The sequence below is a fragment of the Peromyscus maniculatus genome, chromosome 4, assembly GCF_049852395.1.
Source record: "Peromyscus maniculatus bairdii isolate BWxNUB_F1_BW_parent chromosome 4, HU_Pman_BW_mat_3.1, whole genome shotgun sequence".
Taxonomy (NCBI): domain Eukaryota; kingdom Metazoa; phylum Chordata; class Mammalia; order Rodentia; family Cricetidae; genus Peromyscus; species Peromyscus maniculatus.
Window position 1 is genome coordinate 4,270,704 of NC_134855.1, and position 20,762 is coordinate 4,291,465.

The 20,762-nt window shown below is 53.7% G+C and overlaps 1 protein-coding gene and 1 long non-coding RNA gene across 16 annotated transcripts in view; one reads left to right on the top strand and one right to left on the bottom strand.

Moving 5' to 3' along the window:
• Positions 1-20,762, bottom strand: part of Dab2ip (DAB2 interacting protein) — a 184,093-nt gene that overhangs the window by 63,095 nt on the left and 100,236 nt on the right. For 14 of the 15 annotated variants that reach the window (XM_076568785.1, XM_015988748.3, XM_042274783.2 and 11 more), the window contains one exon: positions 9,004-9,146. In XM_076568785.1, coding sequence (XP_076424900.1) covers positions 9,004-9,146 — 143 coding nt within the window. Of the gene's footprint in view, positions 1-3,669; positions 3,692-9,003; positions 9,147-20,762 lie in introns of those variants that run through there. The other variant, XM_042274785.2, reaches the window with a different exon arrangement.
• On the top strand, positions 4,563-12,730 carry LOC143272812 (uncharacterized). The gene is made up of 3 exons (XR_013050388.1): positions 4,563-8,397; positions 10,609-11,094; positions 11,251-12,730. It is a non-coding gene; the product is annotated as an uncharacterized LOC143272812 (long non-coding RNA).

Genomic DNA, 20,762 nt, shown 5'->3' on the forward strand with positions numbered 1-20,762 from the left:
CTTCCCCCACCACCCGGTAGGTGACCTGGGCCGATCTCTCTCCCTCAAGACAGGCCTCTCTAGGCTGTGCTGAGGGCTCTGTCCAGAGGGCAGGCCTCCCCTCCAGCCCTGAAACACTGGCTTGTCCTGCCCAGGGGTTTTGCCTTCATGGAACTGGGCCTGAATTATATGGCCTGAGCTTATCCATCCCGGTGAGTGAGGTCACTGCTCTGCATCTCAGCTTCACACCGAGAACCAGGGGTCAGAGTACGGAACGGGCCGTGGGGGCCGGTCTGGGCTCTATTCTGTACACCTGGGATGGAGACGAGTGCGACTCCAGCTTTGCTGTCCCTCTCCGAGCTCACTCACCTGCTGACCACGGTCTCAATGCCTGAGCTCATCCAAGCACCTCCAGGAAGCCCAGAGCACTGGCACAATGAGACGCTTTCCACGGTGGGAGCAGGACAGGCAATACCAGGCTGAGAAATCCCCACAGCTGAAGAGCAAGCGCCTTCTTGACCAAGGGGAGCATGCTGCCTCGTGGAGATACTTCAGTGAGTGCTGGTCTTTTTCTCTGACCCTGAACTTATTTCTAACGAGAGGGTTCCTGGTTTGGGATGTTCTTTGAAAAGGTATTACAACCAACCTTAAAGCAAATGGCAGGCCCAGATAAAGGTGGACTCTTAACTCTGGCCAGGGAATGAAGTACCTGAGCAGAGAGCTCTCCCAGGAGTGACAAGGGGCCACTCACACACTGAGCTTCTGTTTCTCCATCTGTGAAATGGGAACCCCGCCCCCACTGTGAGGATCAAGAACACAGCACAGGACATGCTTGGACAAGCTGCCCGCACACAGCTGCAACAGTCTTCGCCCCTCTACACAGGTTCTCAACTTTGGGCACCAGTTTTCAGACTTGGAGCAGACACAAGTTACCCAAGCAAAGAGTGTAATCCAGCAGGTCTAGAGTGGAGACCAAGAACCTGTATTTTACCAGGTGCCATCCCAGTACCTAAACATCTACCCTGAACATCTGTGACAAACTCCACCCAGCCACTTCTGCGACTGAGTCTCCTAGCTGAGTCTGGGGTAGGGACTGAAAAGGAGGCACACATGGGAACAGAACAGTGGGTGGGGCCAGGAACAATCCATTATAAATCTCCTCCCCAACCAGAAACAGTAATTGTTGAGGCTTGGCCATTCCTCACATGCTAACAATCTGCAGCTGTAATACAAGGCTCTGATTACGAACGTCAAAAAGACAGAGCATGAAATTAACTTCCCCTTAGTCAGTGGGCACAGGGAGACGCTACACTAACTCGCTGCCCTCAGCATGAGAACTCCCCACAATGTCGCATCTTATTAGGGTGTGTGCTACCCTGGTGCCCTCCTTCTCTGTGCCCAGTGCTCTTTTCCAGTCCAGCCAGGCTGATGTACAATCAAGCAGGACCCTGCTTGTTCAAGGAAGGTCAAAACAGTGGGCAGGAGGTTAGCAGAGAATGGGATTTGCCAGGGCAGCTGAGAGAAGGCTGAAGAGCCCCAGCAGGAGCTTCCCACCGGAAAAGGAGGTGGAAGGCCGCTGCACTGGCAGGCAGCAGACACAGGGAGATGTTCCAGGAGATGGGAAAGCTGGACTCAGAGCATGCCTATGACTCTTGCAGCCCCTGCTCCAGCCTGGCCAGAAACACCAACGTCCCCATGAGTGCCCGCAGAAGGTGGGTGACACAAGCCTGCCAGGTTACCTTTTGGAGGATGCCCCAAGCAGCAGGGCCGTAGGGCTGCCCACTACCCCATCTCTCTTAGGAAACTTAAGGACATGGAAAGTTCTTTACAGCACTAAACACGTCTGTGCAGCACACAGCACTGTTGTTGCTTCTGACCAGCCACTGCAGAAGCTGCCAGGAGTCAGAGGCATGCAGGCCTCCTGAGCAGGCAAAAGCATTCTTGACATGTTGCCAGGATTAGGCTTAACCTCCAGCTTTGGGGGTCCAGGAGTACCCAGGAAGGGTGTCAGGTTGGACACTCTCTTCCTCCCTCTCCTGGGATTATACCCACTACTTGCCTAGCATAGACAGGACCTGGAGCGCATAAGTGATGGCTTTCACAAGTACTTACATCCCAAGTTCCCCAAAAAAGTCTATGTGTGCATGCAGAATAGCACACGGGGTGAATAGCCATGTGTCTATGGCGCTCATTCTCTAATTCAGGAGGGAAGGAGAAAGCAGGCACAGCAGGCCTGGAGGGGGAGCTTCCATGTCGACTGCATTAGTCACCTCTGAGCCTTCTTAAGAAACACAGACTCATGATGAGAAGGGGCTGGCAGGGGGTGTGGCTTGCCGACAGTACTCAAAGACCAGATGACGGCACGAGAGTGAGTACAGTCTCACCTTACTCATGGACCTTTGCACGAGAGTGAGTACAGTCTCACCTTCCTCATGGACCTTTGCACGAGAGTGAGTACAGTCTCACCTTCCTCATGGACCTTTGCACGAGAGTGAGTACAGTCTCACCTTCCTCATGGACCAGACGCCACACAAGCACTGGAGGGGTCTGAGGGCAAGGAGCTGAGCCCTTGGTGGAGCGTGGCCATGGCAGTTATCTAGGCTCTGCTTGGGCTAAGGGACAGTACCCCTTGCATGGAGTGAGTAGGAAATGGGCCAGTTTCATGGAACAAAGAGCAGGCCTTAGGCATGTCACCTGGAGCTCTGAGGATAGGCAGCTTTGGTTCAATCCAGACCTGCTGCCCACATCCACTCACAAAGCTCCAACAGGATGGGATGCTTATTCACGGTCTTCCTTCCAGACAGACAGACTCATGGACAGCAGAAATGTACAACCATCAGAGCTTCTCTGGGAAGGGGCGCTTTGTCCTTCAGTCTCAGGACTGCCAAACACAGGCTGTTCCCCTGGAAGGCAACAGCCAGTCAGGGAGGTCCGTGGTTTGCCTTCTCGCCTTCTCAGTCTCTCTATGATCTCCAGTTTGCTTCTGTGGTCTTCAGAAATAGCCGTTAATTAGAGCTCAGTAATTAACTTTCTGGTTCAAATAATATTTTGCAAAGGAATTCCATTAAAGAGTCTATTTGCATATCCTCTGATATGGGACCTGGAAATAGGCAAGGCTACTTGGGGAGAGCAGTCCCACGGTACCCCGAGGCTGGCTGTCACTAGGACCTGGGTCTACTTAGCATGTGAGGTTGAGAGGGGAGTCCAAGGGCTGCTGCTGGGTAAGTTATCCCAGAAGTGAGGCAGCTTGTTCACAAACGCATGTCCACATGCCCAGACAGAACTGCGGATGGGGACAGGAATACACAAATGGACACAGACCCCACACATATATACAGAAAACACAGAACATGCACCTGGACAACTCAGAGTATACATAAACACAAAAGGCGACACACACATGAAGAAGATACACAATAATACAGCAGTCAGTACTTACTGAGTACTTAGTTTGAATCATTTGCCTATATTTGACCTACAGTAATTTTAAAACTTCATATGGTCTAATCCAACAGGATGCCAAACTGGTCTGTTGCAAATGTTTTATATACACACTTATTCAAAATACACAGACATATAGAAAAATACTTAACATGTCACGCACATACAACTTTCCAAGGACAGATGCACAATTGCAAAATATATAAAAAGCATGCAAATGTATGTGTGCTTGTCCAAAGGTAGGCTTACCTAGCCTCTGAAACTTCAGCTGGGCAGCTTGGGGCTGATCACTAGCTAATTTCCACCATTCCTTACAATTTTATCCAGCTCAGATATCTGTAAGGTCCACAAGGGAGCTGCAGATATAAAAGGCAGGCAATAAAAATGAGGAAGCAAAAATAAATCGGCTGCTCCATGCATCCAGGTTGCGTCTGTGGCCTCCCTCTCCTCTGGAGCTGAAGCTCTAGCTGGGCTTGCCCATGCTCGAGCCTCAAGTGAAGTGCTGAGTAGGGAGGCAGTCTGACTACAAAAGGCTTGGCTGTTATGTGGCCTCAGTTTCCCTGGACCTTTCAGCCCTTCTCTGCCTGCCTACCCTGTGAAGGACAGATGCCCTCTCCAAGTACCATGTGAATATAAGCTTCCTTGTAATGATTATTGTTCAAGAATTCAATCTGAGTCCCATCTGGAGGGAGGGAGAGGAGAGAGGGGAAGAGATGAGAGAGAGACGTAAGCCTTCCTCCACAGGAATTAGTGAATGTCTCCTTAGAGCTCATGTAACATGTAGGGCCCCACACACAGGCTTCCTGGTGCTGAGGAGGACAAGCCAGGGCAACCCCAAGTCTGCCAAGGGCTCTGTCGGGAAATTCAGAACACCAGAACACGAGAGGTGCGTCTGGAGGAACAGCGGCACCGCGGCCGCGTCACTCAGGCCAGCGGTCCGTACTCAACCACTAACAAGCAGAGTAATGCAAACAAAGAAATGCCATTTTTCTGTCTTTCCAAGAGGAAAGAGACCGTCTCAATGATGACAGACAGCTCATCTCTTAGAGATGTGAAGACAAATCAACAGGTCGTCATTCTCAAAACTCGCTGGCAGAGAATAAACCATTATAGGTTTTTGATAAGCTTTTTTTTTTGGTCAAAAACTTCAAACTTCATATTCTTTGACTTAGTAATTCTATTTCTAAGACATTGTCCTATGAGAAAATAAGAAATGTAGACAAAAAAAAAAATGAATGTGCAAAGATTTAAATTAATAAAGAAAAAGTAAAGCTAAATGCTAAATGATTTAAAATAAGGATGGCTCAGAAGGAGCTGGAACAATGGACATTTAAAATAGATTTGTAAACCACACAGGAAAGCGCTGCACTCCAGGTATGGACGGGAAGAGGGCCTTTTCCCAGGTCTCTCGCTCTGCTTTGTTCAAGGTTAACAACGACCTCCATCAGGACTCAATTCTCCTTACATCTGTGATCTCTCTAAAATTATGGAACGATACCACATGACTGGTTGTTGGTCCCAGCCTAGAGATGAGAAAGCTGAGGCCTACCACACAAAATGGCTTCCTCCTACTGATACTAATACTTCAAATCCTACAGTTAGGCTAAGTTCTTTCACATATTATGCTTCACTTAATCAAATTTTAGAAGCATTTAAGAAGTGTATGAGACCCAGTATTAAATGCTAAGGAAACAGCATGGAATAAGATCAAATACTTGTGATTAAATACTAAAATATCAATACCAGCATCTCCATCATAATTTACATTGTGCCCACTTTATAGATGTATAAGCTGAGGCTCTCAAAACCTAAGTGACTTGCTCGAGGAATGGCTTCAAAACCAAAGCTCACATTAGACCTAGCAACTGTCTGAACTGCATCTTGCAGTCACTATACTTCACAGACCAGTCCCAAGGGGAAGCGAGCAAGGGCCCAATGTCCCAATCCCTGTGCAGAGCTGGGCAGGAGACAGCACACAACGGTCCACTTCCTGTTCTTCACCCAGCTTCCTGTCTCTTCCTCTAAGGATTACTTCAGTCCTGGAGACAGAACTCCTATCTGTCTACTGGGGCCCAGGTTCTTGTAACAACTCCACCCCCAACTTCTCAGTCCTGGAGACAGAACCCATATCTGCCTACTCCCGGCCAGATGAGGGTCTCTGTAACAACCCCACCTCCAACTTCCAATTATCTCCCCTCCCTGGTTCTACACACCTGAGTAACTCTCAGACATGGAAACAGAGTTCCACACATTCCCTGGAAGGAAGAGTGCAGCCTAACTGCACACACCAACCTTGCCTAGCTGCACCTGACTGCCTGCATTTCCAAGCTGAGTGTCACACCAGGCCAACTGGTAAGAACAGGAGGGTACTGCCACTTCCAGAGTACACACAGAGTCAGAGGGGACACTCTCTCCCAGAATGTAGAGGGCCAGAGTCGCCTAGAAATGGTATCAGGAGAAATAAAGAGAAGGATGTCAGCTGACTGACCTCCTAGCTCGGTGTCTTGGTTCTGGGAAGGCTTATCCACCATATCCTTTAATGCCTTTACCAACATTAAAACCCCTGCAAATGAATCGGCAACACTTCCAGCCTGCACAAGGAAAGTGCTTCAGCCAGCGCCGGCTCACCTGGAGAGCGCTGGCCTGCACCTATTTCTGCTATCCAGGAGAAATGACTGCCTGCCCCGATGCTTACCGCCACAGCCTCCAAAGGAGAAAGCAAAGCAGTGTCTAAGAGGCCCAGAGATCCGAAACCAGTTGGGAACCTCCCCTGAAGCCATTTTCAGCAGAATAAGTACAAGGCTCAAACCTGTTCTGTAGCCCTTGAGCCTCCAAGTCCCCTCTGCTGGCCTGACCCCAGCCTCACACGAGAACAGCAGCAGCCCACACCTAGGGCAGACTTCCTCCTCAAGAATCCCAAAGATTCCAGCACAGAACCACCTGGTTTTCCAGTCTCTGGATGGAGAATTCCAGAACACAAAAAGGATCTCCCCAACACAGCGGTCTGCAGAGCACACAGACAGCACGCAACAACGCCTCTTTAGCAGCCTTACAAACCAGACGATTCACCCACACTTAGACTCAAGAGACTGACCCAGATAGCCCTGAACTGTTCATCTACATGGGAGGGCCTCTGGGATCAGGGCTCTCACACACCACCCTGGAAGCCTCTACTTCCCTTCCCGGGAGTCCCGGTCCCCCACCCACTCACTGCTTGGTGTCTCTGCATTTACCCCAGCCCCGGAGAAAGGCAGGGCAGTCAGTGGGGTGCCACAGAGAGGGGATGCAGTCTCTCCATTCCACCCCACTTGGGCAGCACAACACCCACAGAATGAAGAGGTACCTCTCCACTGACCCAGGTCTGACCATGAAATGAGAGGGTGGGAGTGGATTCACCACAGTTAGTTATTCACTGACCAAGATGACTCCAGGACTGCCCCAGAGAAACATCTGCCAATTCACCCAACACCAGCCAGCAGACCTATTCCTGAACAAAGCAACAAACTGAGACCCCAGCCCTGGCAAAGCCCATTTCAGCTTCTAGACTGAATAGGATTCCAAACCCAGTTCCTCTGACTGTTCCTGGGAAACCTGGGTTCCTTTCCGGTATCAGTCATGCCACTAGGCCAGATTTTGTTTATAGAAATTAAGAAGACAATTCCACGCCGCTGCCAGTGACATTCAGCTCCTCCTGCTGCGGTTCACATTTCCAGAAATGGACTTGTAGTTTCGCTCTCAAATCTGACTCTGCCTACCCTCTCCCGCTGCATAGAACAAGGCTAACCTGAGACCAGGCTGAACAGGATGTATCTCAGGTCATCTTAGCCGAGCCTGGACCTCTGGCTACGGTTGCCAGCCAAGCGCTTGCTGGCCTTTTGGTGCCGGCTTCCCAGGGTGGGAGGTAAACACCACATGCATGCTTCCTGCTCTCAAGAGGGCAGACACACTGAGACCCGCGCTGCCTGCTGTCTCTCCTGCTCCCGGACAACCACCACAACCAGGTACGTACACAAGCCCTCGCACGTGAGAACAGAGGGTCCGGACCCCTGCCAGGGAAAGCGCAGAGAAGGGCATGTTCTTGGGGGAGGCGGCCAGAGGTGGGGGCCGTAGGAGAGGTGGAGGCCTGGGTGTCCTGCCGCCCAGACAGACAATAATAACAAAGATGGGAATGGAGATTTTCAAAGACGCAGTGGCTGCACCCAGCACTGAGCTCTGACCTGGCTGCATCTTCCTGCCAGGGAACGCCTGGTCCCCTGGGGCACCATAGCCATCAGTGAAAGGCCGGGGGTCCTGCCTCGGGCTGGGCTTGGCAGCTGGGGCAGGAAGCCAGGTGCGGACAGTGGCGGGGATGCACTGGAGAGCCGCTCTGGGCTGAGGGGACAAGGAAGGTCTAGCGGTTCTAACTGGGATGTGGGAGGGGTACTCTGAGCAAGACACTAGCTGTCGCTAATCGCCACTCCACCTTGGGCAGGAGTTAGGATAACTTGGGCTCCTTTGCTTTCCAAGGAGGAAAGGAGAGACATTATCATTCTACCTGTGCCTTCCACACAAAAAGTGCCAACTCGCCAATGGTAAAACAGACACAGACCCAGGAAGGAAGATGCCAGTAGCCTAAGACATTGGGGCTGAATACTGAAAAGGCTTCTTAGAGCCTATGGCTCCTTCACCTCCACGACACGTTCTAACTGGCACAGGAATCCATCACTGTGCCTGTGCCTAAGTGGAAAGGTGCCTGTGGCTGACACGACTCGGGGAGGAGAATCCCGAGGCTGTGCCCGCCCAGTGCCCCCGCACGGACAGGATGGCTTGCCCTTGCGAGCTGAAGCCTGCACATTGCCAGTGACTCCAAAGCAGGCTCAACAACCTCCTCCTCCTCGCTCCTCTGCCCCACAAGCCACCTCCCCCTGGAATTTCCACACCTGCTCCCGGCTTACCCAGAAGGAAGCAGGGAATAGGAGACACCCCTGGGAGCGGGAGGTAAAGGAGGGGAGCAGCTGCCCAGACTGGAGGGGGGAAGGCCCATCTTCCCAGGTCTCAGGTTATGCCCATCAACCCAGCGCCTGGGCACTGCCCGCTCTGCTCGCCCCAGCCCCCAGCGGAGCACGTGCCCTACTTAGCGCAGATGTGCCCCCTAAGCAGCCCAGCCCCCTGCTCCTCCCCTCCAGATGTTCACCCTTTTCCGCGCCACAAGCGCTGCCTGGTCTGGGCAAGACCCAGGCGAAAACGCCTTTTGTATCGGACACCGAGGGACTCGGCAGGCCGGGGGATGGGTCCCGAGGGTGGAGGCGCCACTTCCGTCCCTACCTCCAGGCACCGCACGGCCCGGGAAACAATGCCCACCTCGGCCAGATGAAGCAGGACCCCTCAAGCCCGAGAGGGCACTTGCCGCCCGGCCTCACCCCGGACCTCCAGCAGCCGGTGGGGGCAGCAAAGGGTAGAGCCCCGGTCCCATGGCCCGACGGGGACCCCGTTCCCGGAGTTCCCGGAGGCCGGCGAGGCGTCCCTCCCTCGGGAGCATGCTCTGCCCGGCTCTGGCTTTGTCCCCGCGCCCTCGGGGCACAGCCGGGGCGACGGCGGGCTCACCTCTCATTGTCCGCGGTGGCGGCGGCGGCGGCGGCTGCGCTCCGGAACCCCGGCAGGATGTGGCGGAAGCTGTGGTTGCGGTCCAGCTTGGGCTGGCTCTTGGTGCGCTTGATGGAGCCCTTGAGGCGGCGGCTGAGGAAGCCCTGCGCGCGGGGCGACAAGAGGGGGAAGGGGAGGCGGGGTTAGCGCGGCGGCGGCGGGCCGGGACCCGCACCCTCGCGGCCCACGGCGGGCCGGGCTCGGCCCCAGCAGCTCGCGGCCCGCGCCGCCGCTCGCCCGCCCGCCCGCCGACCGAGCGCCGACGGCCCGGCCCGCGCAGCGCGGCCCAGCCCACCCCGCGCCGCCCGCCGGCCGGCCCAGCCCGCCACGTCGCCCCCGCCCCTAAGCCGCCGTTGCCATGGCGACGCTGAGCCGAGCGCCTCCGACCGCGGCCGAGGATGCCCGAGCCCCCCACCCCCACCCCCTGGTGCCGAGAGGGCGGGGACCTGGGGGTCTCGCGCCACCAGCTGCCCCTCATCTCCCAGCCCTCCTTCACAACCAGACCACACCCCCAGCCTCCCAGGGGGATCCCACACACCCCGCCCCGTCCGGGACTAGCAGGAGCGCAGCACAGATGAAGGAAGCTGGGAGAGCAGGCCCTCCAGCCGGCCGTGGCTTAGGAGCAGCACTCGGGCCATCTAGACCCCTAAGGTCGGCAGTCAGTGGCTGGATGTCAGGATGGAGGCTGAAACCCCTGGACCCCAGCAAGGCCAATCTCCATGGGTACATTATCCCCCAGTGCACCCCTTAGGGAGGAGCCCGAGGTGGTGAAGGGACGCTAGACTGAAACCACCTTCCCCAACTCGGGGTACCCCACCCCACCCCAGAGCTTCTGGACTAGTGAAGAAGCAGGAGAGGCGGCAGGCATCAGTCAGTATATGCAGGTTGGACCAGAGCTCCGTTGACAGATGATGATGAGATGTGGAGCTCAAGGGGCCACAGCTGAGTCTTACTGAGGGAGGGAGCTGGCTAGTTTTAGGTCAACTCGACACAGGCTAGAGTCATTTCAGAGGAGGGAACCTCAACTGAGAAAATGCCTCCATAAGATGTAGTTGTAGGGCATTTTTCTTATTTAGTGACTGATGTGGAAGGGCCCAGCCTACTGTGGGTGGTGCCGTCCTGGACTGATGGTCCTGGGTTCTGTAAGAAAGCAGGCTGAGTTAAGCCGTGGGGAACAGGCCAGTGAGCAGCACCCTCCATGGCCTCTGCGTCTGCTCCTGCCTCCAGGATCCTGCCCTGTTTGAGTTCCTGTCCTGACCTCCTTCGTGGATGGACTAAGATATGAAAGCATAAACCGAATGAACCCTTTCCTCCCCAAGTTCCTTTGGTCATGGTTTTTCATCATGGCATTAAAAACTGTAAGACATTGGGCTTGGAACCTGCAAGCCCCTTGAGGGAAAAGAGCTGAGAACTGGAACTCCCTGAGGAGGGCTGTCTGGAGGGGTGCTGGGCCCCACCCACCCAGCCTGGATTCTGGGTGATCTAAGGACAGACGTGAAGGGGTGTTAACTGCGTTGATGTCAGTGCTGTCACTGTGATCTGAACGTCACATTTCATCCATCACAGGAGAACCGGTGTGTCTGACAGCCCTCTGACTTCAGAGGGTCAGGTGGACATCTGCTGCAGCCCCCAGACATGACAGGCTCAAAAATGGGCTGAATAAATCCTCTCGTGTCACCAGCATACACAGAAAACACCAGAAAAACACTGTCTGCAGGTGAAGAAGCCTTGCTCAGAGATGAGGTGTCTTGCCCAAGGACACCCCGCTCCGGGGGCTAATGGCAGAATGTTCCCACAGGACACCCCTCTCTTGCTGTCCCTCACTTTGCCCTTTTCCCTCTTCATCTTCTTTCTCCTCAACCTCTCCTATTCATAGCAGCCCTCTTCTGTTGGCATCTGCCAGCATTCCATGTCCTCCTAGGTCGACTAAAATACCACCTCACCCAAAGCTTTCCTAGGTAGTGATGTCCAAATACACTGGACCCTGCAGCCTACCAGACCTGCCCAGGTGTTCCAATACACTGCAGCTCAGCAGCTACTCTTGGCTTACAGGTAAGCTGGAGGGAGACATGTCCTCCAGAGACAATCCACAGGCAAGGCATTGCACACCAGGAGGCTCCAAGTCCCTGGGGGACCCGCACCTCATGCAAACGGGCTCTCCCATCCTCAGCCCCGCCAGGCTGACCTGTGCGGCTTCTTCCCTCACAGGCACTAAGTTGAGGAGTCTCCCCAGCACACTTGGACTTGTTCTTGGTTTTCATTTTCTGCACTGATGAAGATTTCACAGTTGTTACACTCTTGGGGTTCAAAGAACCACAAAGCCCATCTTACAGTTTATGGAGCCCACTCTCTAATAATATTGTCAGTTTGGTCCCATGTCTGAGTTTAAAAAAATAAAAGCAGTCTCCCCTCTACGAGAGTGGGTTGGGCGCTTACAACTTTCCCACTTCTCACAAGGCTCAAATACCAGTTGTCGGCAATGCTACCAACTACCTCTCCAAGCCAGCAATGACCTGGGGACCAGTACTCCAGAGCCTGCTACACGAGACACTGGGAACACAGCAGCCACATAACGTGAGCACTGCCTGCACTTCCAAGAGGCCCAGGAGCTCAGATCACACAGGGCTCTTCAGGGACCCCTTGAGGACTCCTGTTAACCCCCACTCTTCCACAATCTGCTCTACAGACCCAGGTCTCAGTTCTGAAGCTCCACATATAACATATCCTCATCCTGGAAGGAGACCCATAGCTGACAAGCTGTTACTGAGGGTGATGAAGGTCCAAGAGGTGAAGGGGCTTCCCCAAGATCATGCAGCAAGGGTCATCAAAGGCCCCAAGCTGCATTCCTTCAGTCTGCCCAGATTCACAGGGCTGGAGGGTCAGTGGTTCAGCCCCTGCCCCGGATGAAAGGAGACAAGCCTTTTCCTTTATCCCTTCATGGGATCAGCTGGAGCCAGAACACATGAAGAGTGGCTGGTTGGTCTTCAAGCCAGAAGGTCATGCTAGGCCAAGTCCAAGGGCTGGGAGATAGCTCAGTGGTAGAGTGCTTGCTTGGCATGCATCAGGTGCAGTTTGGAGCCAGCACTGAGGAAAAAACGAAGACCCAAGCCAACCCTTAACTGACCTGATGGAGCACACCTTTCATCCGGGCACTCCAGAGGCAGAGGCAGGCAGAGATCTTTGTAAGTTCCGGGCAAGCCAGGCCTATGTAGTGAGACCTTGCCTCAAAAAACAAGCAAATGGTTCTTTCTTTCAGTAAAACAGAGAACAGAATGTCTGTCACCCACTTTGGGGATGTGTCGGGCATATTGACAGCCCGTGGCTAAGGACAGAGAGGTCCAGGTAGGCACATAAGCCTCACACTCAGATAGAGCAGGCCCCGGCTTGTCTCTGAGAGTTGGGGGGCAAGGCCTGTCACCTCACTGTGAAATGAGTTGGGGAGGATTAAACAGGACACATAAAGCTGACTAGAGTTTAGGTTTGGGGTGCAGAAAGGAATGTCCAACAAAAGCCAAGTTTATTCTCACAAGGAACCCACTCAAATACAAAGGTTTTATAAAAACCTGTCCTTTGTAATAGCATATGCCAGGGCTAGCTCATCTGTGAGGGCCAGGCATGCTTTCAATAATCACTCCATAATCACTCCTTTGCCTGTCCCCACAGTCATCCCCCCACAATCGCCCCACAGTCACCCCCCCAAAGTCTGCTTTGCCACATGTCCTTTAAGAGACTATCTCCCCCACACACACACAGGATCTGGCCTTGCCAATCAACCCCTAGAGCACTCGAACTTTGCATGGTGCATGGGTTCAAATCTCTTTGTTCATTTGTTTTTGGGGAAGAGTCTCAGCATACAGCTCAGGCTGGCCCCAAACTCATGATCTTCCTACCTCAGCCTCCTGAGTGCTAGGATTATAGGGGTAGCACCATCAATCACACTTGGCTTCCTAGGATCAAACCTTATTTTGGGGGCAAGAGGCTGGCCTCAAAACTCCTAATCCTTCTGTCTCCTTCCATGTACTGAGATTGCAGCATGCAACACCATGTCTGGTCTGGGTTCAAATGCTAATTCAGGTAAATCCTAATTCAGGTAACCTCCATAAAAATTACCAGCCCTTTCTGAACCTCACTATCCAATCTGTAAAACAGGCTAACGATGGACCTATTCTATGGGATTACAGGAAGGATTATGGTCAGATGCTACCAGCAAATCAGCAAGTATTTAAGCAACCACAGGAAGTAGCTTTGCTGTCACCGTTACTAAGGTTCTTTCTGTCCCAAGGTGTGGGTGACCGACAGAGGTGGGAGGAGTCTGCAGGCTGCCCAGCAGTGGGGATAGAAACGTGAATGAGGCTGCTTGCGAAATGACCCTGCAGCGCAGAGTGAGATCCAGTTTAGAAGTTTCGAACTCTTTTAACTAGTGCTGTCTTCTAAAGCAACCTCAGAGACTCCCCATGTGCACAGGGTGGGGCCATCGGGCTGCTCAGGTGAGGCCTCAGCTTTCATCCAGGGAGCTGAAGTGTAAAACGCAGCAGGCAGCCTGCAGTCCACGGGGACAGAGCCTGCTCCACCCCTGTGGGGCCCTGGCCTCCATTAACACAGATGGCAGCTGCGCCAGTGTACTGGGCTCAACTAAGGCCAGGACTTTCATGCAAGGCTGTGTTGCCAGCCCCTGCCTCTGCACCCTCTGTGGATGCCCCACCCAAAAGAACACAGCCACTCACAGCTGATCCCCACCCTATCACTGGCCAAGCCCAGGACAGACCGGAGTGGAGAACACAGGTGTCTTTGGCTGGAAGGACACATCATCAGACACACCACACACACACCCCCAGTTGCATCGCTTTCTCCTAACATCTGGCCCACCCCTGCTCTTCTCTGGGAGGCTCTCCAGCCGCGCTCAGACCCTTTCAGAATTCCAGACACATGATTTCTTCATTCACCCATTTCAATCAATTCCAAGTGATGACGATGATGATAAATGATGGGTTATCGAGCAAGCTCCAGTTTTACCAAGTTGCTGTGTCCATGAAAACTCAGAGCACATCTCTCAGCAGGGAGGGAGTCAGCACAGGAGGCTCAGGGCCTCTGCTAAGAGTCCTTGGGAGAAAACAGGCTTCAGTATCAGAATGTTAGGTTTTCAGAATGGGAAGTGGAGGCTAGGAGAGATTAAGACACATGCTCAGAGTGGCTAGGTTGTTATATGGCAGAGCTTGGACTCTACCCAGGAGAGTTCTAGAATGTGGGAGGAGCAGAGTGGGGACCTCCTTCCTCATATGTGAAACTGACAGCTCAGAGCATCCTCTGCACACAGGACTTCAGGTGAAGACCTGAAGGCTCAGGAGAGTCTTAACCTGTCCTCGAGTGCACTGTACTCTGGAGGGTGTACACACCACACCACCCTGGAAGCCCCTTGTCACCAAGGGCCTCCAACCTGCCATGTTTCTCCTACAGTGTGAAGTACTGAGCCCAGACCCAGTAGATAGCAAGTACTCAGTCAGGGCATGCTCCTTTCCTACCCTCAGCATCTAGCCAGTCATTCCTTCCACCCAGCCCAGCCGTCACCTCCTCCCCTTCCTGAAAACTGACCCTGGGCCACTGCAGATGTGTGAACAGTCTGGCATACCTCTGTCTCCCTTTATCTGTCCAACCCGCGGCTCTAAGACAGTGCTCACAACGCAGGCAGCTCAGAGCATCCTCTGCACACAGGACTTCAGGTGAAGACCTGAAGGCTCAGGAGAGTCTTAACCTGTCCTCACGTGCACTGTACTCTGGAGGGTGTACATACCACACCACCCTGGAAGCCCCTTGTCACCAAGGGCCTCCAACCTGCCATGTTTCTCCTAGCCAGTCATTCCTTCCACTCAGCCCAGCCGTCATCTCCTCCCCTTCCTGAAAACCAACCCTGGGCCACTGCAGATGTGTGAACAGTCTGGCATACCTCTGTCTCCCTTTATCTGTCCAACCCGCGGCTCTAAGACAGTGCTCACAACGCAGGCAGAATGCCATGGATCTATGCTGGGCAGTACCCAGCTCTACCCATGCCAGATTTAAAAGTCCAAACCCAAACAGGGAAGCTTCAGGAAGAGAGGCTGTTTTCACAGATGTCTCCTTCAATACCATTCTAGGGCTCTGTCCAAACGCCAAGAACACGTCTAAATAAGCAAAACAGGAAAGGCAGGGGAAGATCCCAGCCAGATATTGCCACCTCTTGGCCCCAGGAGAGGAGAGATAGATGCTGGGCACACAGCAGACTGGGGCAGGAGCTGCAGTAGCCAGAGACCGATTTCCTAGGTGGATGGGTGAAAGCCATGGGCCCCACACGGTACAAGCGAGACACCCGAGGCCCAGAGGGTAGCCAGACTTGTCTAGAATAACCAAGCACAACACCTAGGTGTCCTCCGTTCCTTATAGCTCCAGCACCATGCTTCCAGACTCTCCAGGTAGGTGTGTTCCTTTCTCCAGGCCTCCTCAGTCTCCCGTGGGAAACACAAGGAGCTGGGGTGAGTGAGCACTCTCCAGTGCTGGCACCTGTCAAGTCTATGAAGTTAAGATCAGTGACCAGCCGGGTGGCCTGGCTCTCCCAGACTCGGCACTTAGTCCCGAAGAATGCTCTGGCTCTGCATGTCCTTCAGACGTGCCATTCCTCCGTCCTCCTCCGCCATCAAAGGTGACTGAAGCCGGGAATGGCTCACTAATGAAATGACAGGGTGGTGACAGGTGGAAGAGAGGAGGAATTTTAAGCTGGGATCAAAAGCTGGTGCCTTTCTGATGGCCGCCCACTGGTGGGCATCTTATGCCCACAGATCACCCTCTGACCCATGCCAGTGCTCCCTTAAACATGAAGGACCTTCAAAGTCCACTTGTCAACGGAACACATGGTCCACACAAAGGGAGGACAGGACCTCAGGTCATGAGGTCCCGGAAAGAGGCTGGGACAGTCAAGAATACACTCTGGCCGGGCAGTGGTGGTGCACGCCTTTAATCCCAGCACTCGGGAGGCAGAGCCAGGTGGATCTCACTGAGTTCGAGGCCAGCCTGGGCTACAAAGCAAGTTCCAGGACAGACAGGGCTGTTACACAGAGAAATCCTGTCTTGAAAAACCAAAATAAACTAACTAACTAACTAACTAACTAACTAACTAACTAACTAACTAACTAACTCTTGTCTCAAAATACTGAGCAGCCAAGAATGTGGGCACACTTGTAATCTCAGCACCGAGGAGGCAAGAGGCAGGAGGATCGTGAGTTGGAGGCCAACCTGGGCTACAGAATGAGACCCTGTCTCAAACAAATATCCTGGCCAGAAAACTGCACATCAACACAGTCTCACATGGAGAACACACAAGGCTGAAACAGTACTCGAGCTCAAGGACAGGCATGCCAGCAATGCCCACAGCAAAGGCGAGCAGAACATACACGCCTCTTCACACCACCATACCCACAGAGGCACACACAAGACAGAGACGAGCTCATAGACACACATGCTCAGCTGTTAACAGGCGGCCACAAATGACACTGTCACAAATGCCGGTCACACCAGGGAAAGAAGAGAAAGTGACCCTGAAGACCAAGCTTAATCCCACCACCACCATTTCCTCCGGCCCGTGTAGGAGGCTTCATTTTGGGCGTGTTTCTGAGCATACCCTGTTTACTCATTACACACCCCAAAAGCTCATCTTTACAGACCCTCGATGTGTGGCTCTCAGCTTTGGAAAAAGCAAAAAACTCCTGCCCCAAACATGTCTTTCTGTCCTAAAATTTAACACACTCAGAAGTCCCCACCTGGCACAACCCAAGACCCGCCAGGACAAATCTGAGCTCTGCCTTCCATCTCCCTGAAGAAGCCGGACAGTGAAGACAATATGCGTCAGGAGCCATGCTGCCTAAGCCAGTGGCTGGACGCCCTCGGCCGCTTCCCTGCTGTGAAGGGGAAACAGCTACGGAAATACAGTGTTTGTGAGGACGAGGTGCGTGCAGTGTGGGAAGAGCCCTGGCCCCCATCCTCACCATCACCTCCACTTTCCCTGCCAGCAAAGACTCGGAAAGGGCCATCTGAAATGGAAGTCCCCTTCTCCTGGAGGACCCAGACCCTCCTTTAGACCCCTCCTCCCAGGCTAGCCTCCCCATGCCCTCAGTCTTGGTCAGGTTCCTCTGTGGACATTTCCAATACATATGAATGTGTTTAATACCTCCCAGCCATACTGGGCCGTAAAACCCCAGAGCAGGAGCCGCAAGCCTGGCAGGTATTCACTAAATATTTCCTGAGTGGATTTATATCTACGATGCAAAAAAAGACTTCTTCAAGAATCCCGCTTAGGAGTAATCCTGGTGGGCTTACCAGAGGAGGCAGCTTTTTAGAAACACTGACGATGGGCCAGCAGGTAGGTCTACCGAGAGATGCAGGGCAGGGCAGCCACAGAGGGCAATGAAGGCAGACTCTGTGCTCAGGACACAGTGAGTGTGACCACTTCTGGCGACCCCTGCCATGCTGCAGGTCCCCCTGGCCTCCAACTTCCACCACCACCCCAGCCTGGGCTCATGGCACATGAGAAACCCCAAGAGCCTGGAGAAGGCAGGAGAAGAGGGCGGAGGGACCCAGGAGGGAAGGCTACACGACCATGGCCCTCTAACACTTCCCCTAGGCCTGCGCAGACATCCACGGGCGGGAATCAGACGTGCATTCCTCAGGTCTCAACCACAGCTGTGACAGCGGGGAGCGGCAGGGAGTGACTGACCACCCTGTAAAGCCCCAGGCCGTGGACACTGCCTTTAGCACAAACTGGCTCAGAAGCCTGAAGGCCACCACGTTCTAGGCCAGCGGCTCTCAACTCTCCTAATGCTGAGACCCTTTAACAGTTCTTCGTGTCGTGGTGACCCCAGCCATAAAACTGTTTCGTTGCTGCTTCATAACTGTGATTTTGTTATGAATCAAAATGTAAATATCTGTGTTTTCCGATGATCTTAGGCAAGAGGTGTGGGGTGGGGGTGGGGAGACGGGATTGTTAGACTCCCAAAGGGGTCACAACCCACTGGTTGAGAACCATTGTTCTAGGCTGGCCTTAGGCGAGCACAGGAGGGCTTCGGAAGCCCATTCCACTAGGGCGCCTTCTCTGCATTTGGCCTCTCACCTTTGTCCCCGGCCTCAGGGCTGAGATCTCATGACCTGGTAGGTCCTAGTGAGTCACACCTTCCTCATCCTGTGTGAGCAAATGCTCTGGCGGAGGATGCCCAACAGAGTGGCCACGGGCCCATTCTCAGCCTCCCTGTCCACCACACAACAGGGGTTGATCCAACACAGGCACTCACGGAGCTTCCACCAGGCCCTGTCTGTACTAGAGCTTTTCATGACTCCTTTGGTCCTCACAACCCATTATGCAGATGAAAAATCAGAGGCTCAGAAAGGGCAAGAATTTTGCCCAGGGCCACACAGCAGGGAGCAGCAGGGCTGAGTTCAGTCTGGGTAGACCACTCCACAACCAGCCGTGAGGCCCTGAACAAGCACCTTTAACCATTCTGTAACTCAGCTTCCTCATTCCTACAATGAAAAGGTCGGTCTAGAGACTAGCTGATCTCTAAACCCTTTGTTTCTTGGGCATGTTCCCCCACCACAACAGGAATTCATCTGCCGTGACAACAAATGAAAGAGACCTTTTGGGAGCAGTGGCTACCCCAAAGGATGGATGCTAGGTCAGATGGTGCAGCCTCCCAGACACCCTACATTTCTGCCTAGCCCTGGAGCAAGGAGGGAAAAGTGCTAACCAATGGGAACCAGAGAACCCAGGGGGCCTCTGACTTGCACATCAAGAAAGCCAAACTGAGAGGGGCGGGGGTGGGGGGGGAGCACCCCCAAACTCTTGAGCAGCGGGATTGTTAAATGCCTTTTCACTAGAAAAACAGTCACAGCTGGGCCACTGTCCTTGGGTAATCCGGCAGGTGCAGGTTGCGCTGACCTGGGAGTCCTGGCCTCAGAGGAACTGTGAGCAGAGTCTATATCCAGGCAAGGGCTGATGTTCTGCTGGGTTCTGGGGAACTGGGTGACCAGTCAACCTTCCCTCTTGGAGCAAGGAGCCACAGCAGCCTCAGACAGAGGGGGACTCTCAGATTTGAGGAGGTGGCTGCTCCCCACTTCTCCCCCATCTAATTAATTTGCTCCCTGCTGCCCCCCACCCCTGGCCGTTCCACCAGCCCCTAGCAGGTGCCCACAGCAGGCACTATGGATTCCAAGGAATCAGAAGCCAGTCCTGTCCTTGAGAAGGTCACTGTCAGCTGGTGGAAGAGGCACGTGGTGGATCATTAGTGATGAGCGAGCGAGCGGAGGAAGAGAAGGCAGACATCCTGAAGCTGGGGAGACGTCTGCCCAGGAAGGCCTGCCCAGGGAGGAAAGGGGGGCAGGAGGCAACAAGAACTTCTCAAAGCAGGGGATGGAGGGTGGAAGACCAGCCTGCCCCAAGGTGGAGGCTGGCACAGGCCTGTGGGGCTCTGGATGGCCGGATGCCAGGCCGGAGAAATGGATCTACCCACCTTTACGAGGCACCAGGGGTGGGACACGACAGTCACGGTTCCTCTAAGATGTTCTTCAGGCAACCCCACAGGCAACTAACCATCAGCATGTGTAGACGTGTGTGGAAACAGATGCCAGTAGGAGCCACCTCTACAGAGAGCCTCCTGGCTCCAGAAACAATTCCTACCCAGAACTCACATGGAATTATGTGTGTAATCCAACCCCACTGGCACAGGATCACTTTGTATTCACAGCAGGAAATAGTGAGGAAATGGGGCTGGGGGTGTGGCTCAGCTGGTATAATGCTCGCCCAGCATACACAAAGTCTTGAGTTTGATCCCCAGCACCGTCTAAACCAGGCATAAGAATGTATGCCTGTCCTCTTAGCACCCAAGAGGTGGAAGAGGAAGATCAACAGTCCAAGGCCTGTCTTAAAAAAAGAGATGGGGTAGGGACTAGGGAGACGCCTTGATAGTACAGTGTATGCCACACAAGAATGAGGGCCTGAGTTCAATCCCAGACGTCAAGGAGGAAAAGAAAAAAGAGAAGAAAAGGGAAAAAAAAAAAGCCAGGCTCAGTGACACATGCTGGGAGAGCAGAGTGCCCAGGGCTCCCTGGCCAGTGAGTGGACACACCAGTGAACTCCAGGCTAACCAGAGACCTGTCTCAGAGAGCAGAGGTGAGGGGAGAGGAAGAGAAGCCGAGGAAAGCTCCCAGCGCCAACTTCTGGCCTCTACACACACATGTGCACACAAGCAGGGCACCCATATGCACATGTGCACCTCCGTGAGAACACACAAACAACACACACATGTGCACACAAGCAGGGCACCCATATGCACATGTTCACCTCCGTGAGAACACACAAACACAACACACACATGTGCACACAAGCAGGGCACCCATATGCACATGTGCACCTCCGTGAGAACACACAAACAACACACACATGTGCACACAAGCAGGGCACCCATATGCACATGTGCACCTCCGTGAGAACACACAAACAACACACAGAGAAAGAACGTGGGAAATGAAGGCATCTGAGCTGTGCCTCCATCCAGGCTCCTCAAAGGGCCTCAGGGCTAAAAGGTGGGGTACAAGACATAGACTCTCCCCTGGCTGGAGAAGTGTCTGTCCTACATAGACACCTGCTGGCCCATGTGCTGAGCAGGAGAAAGCGGGGGAGGGGAGCCTGGATTCAAATGTCAGCTCTG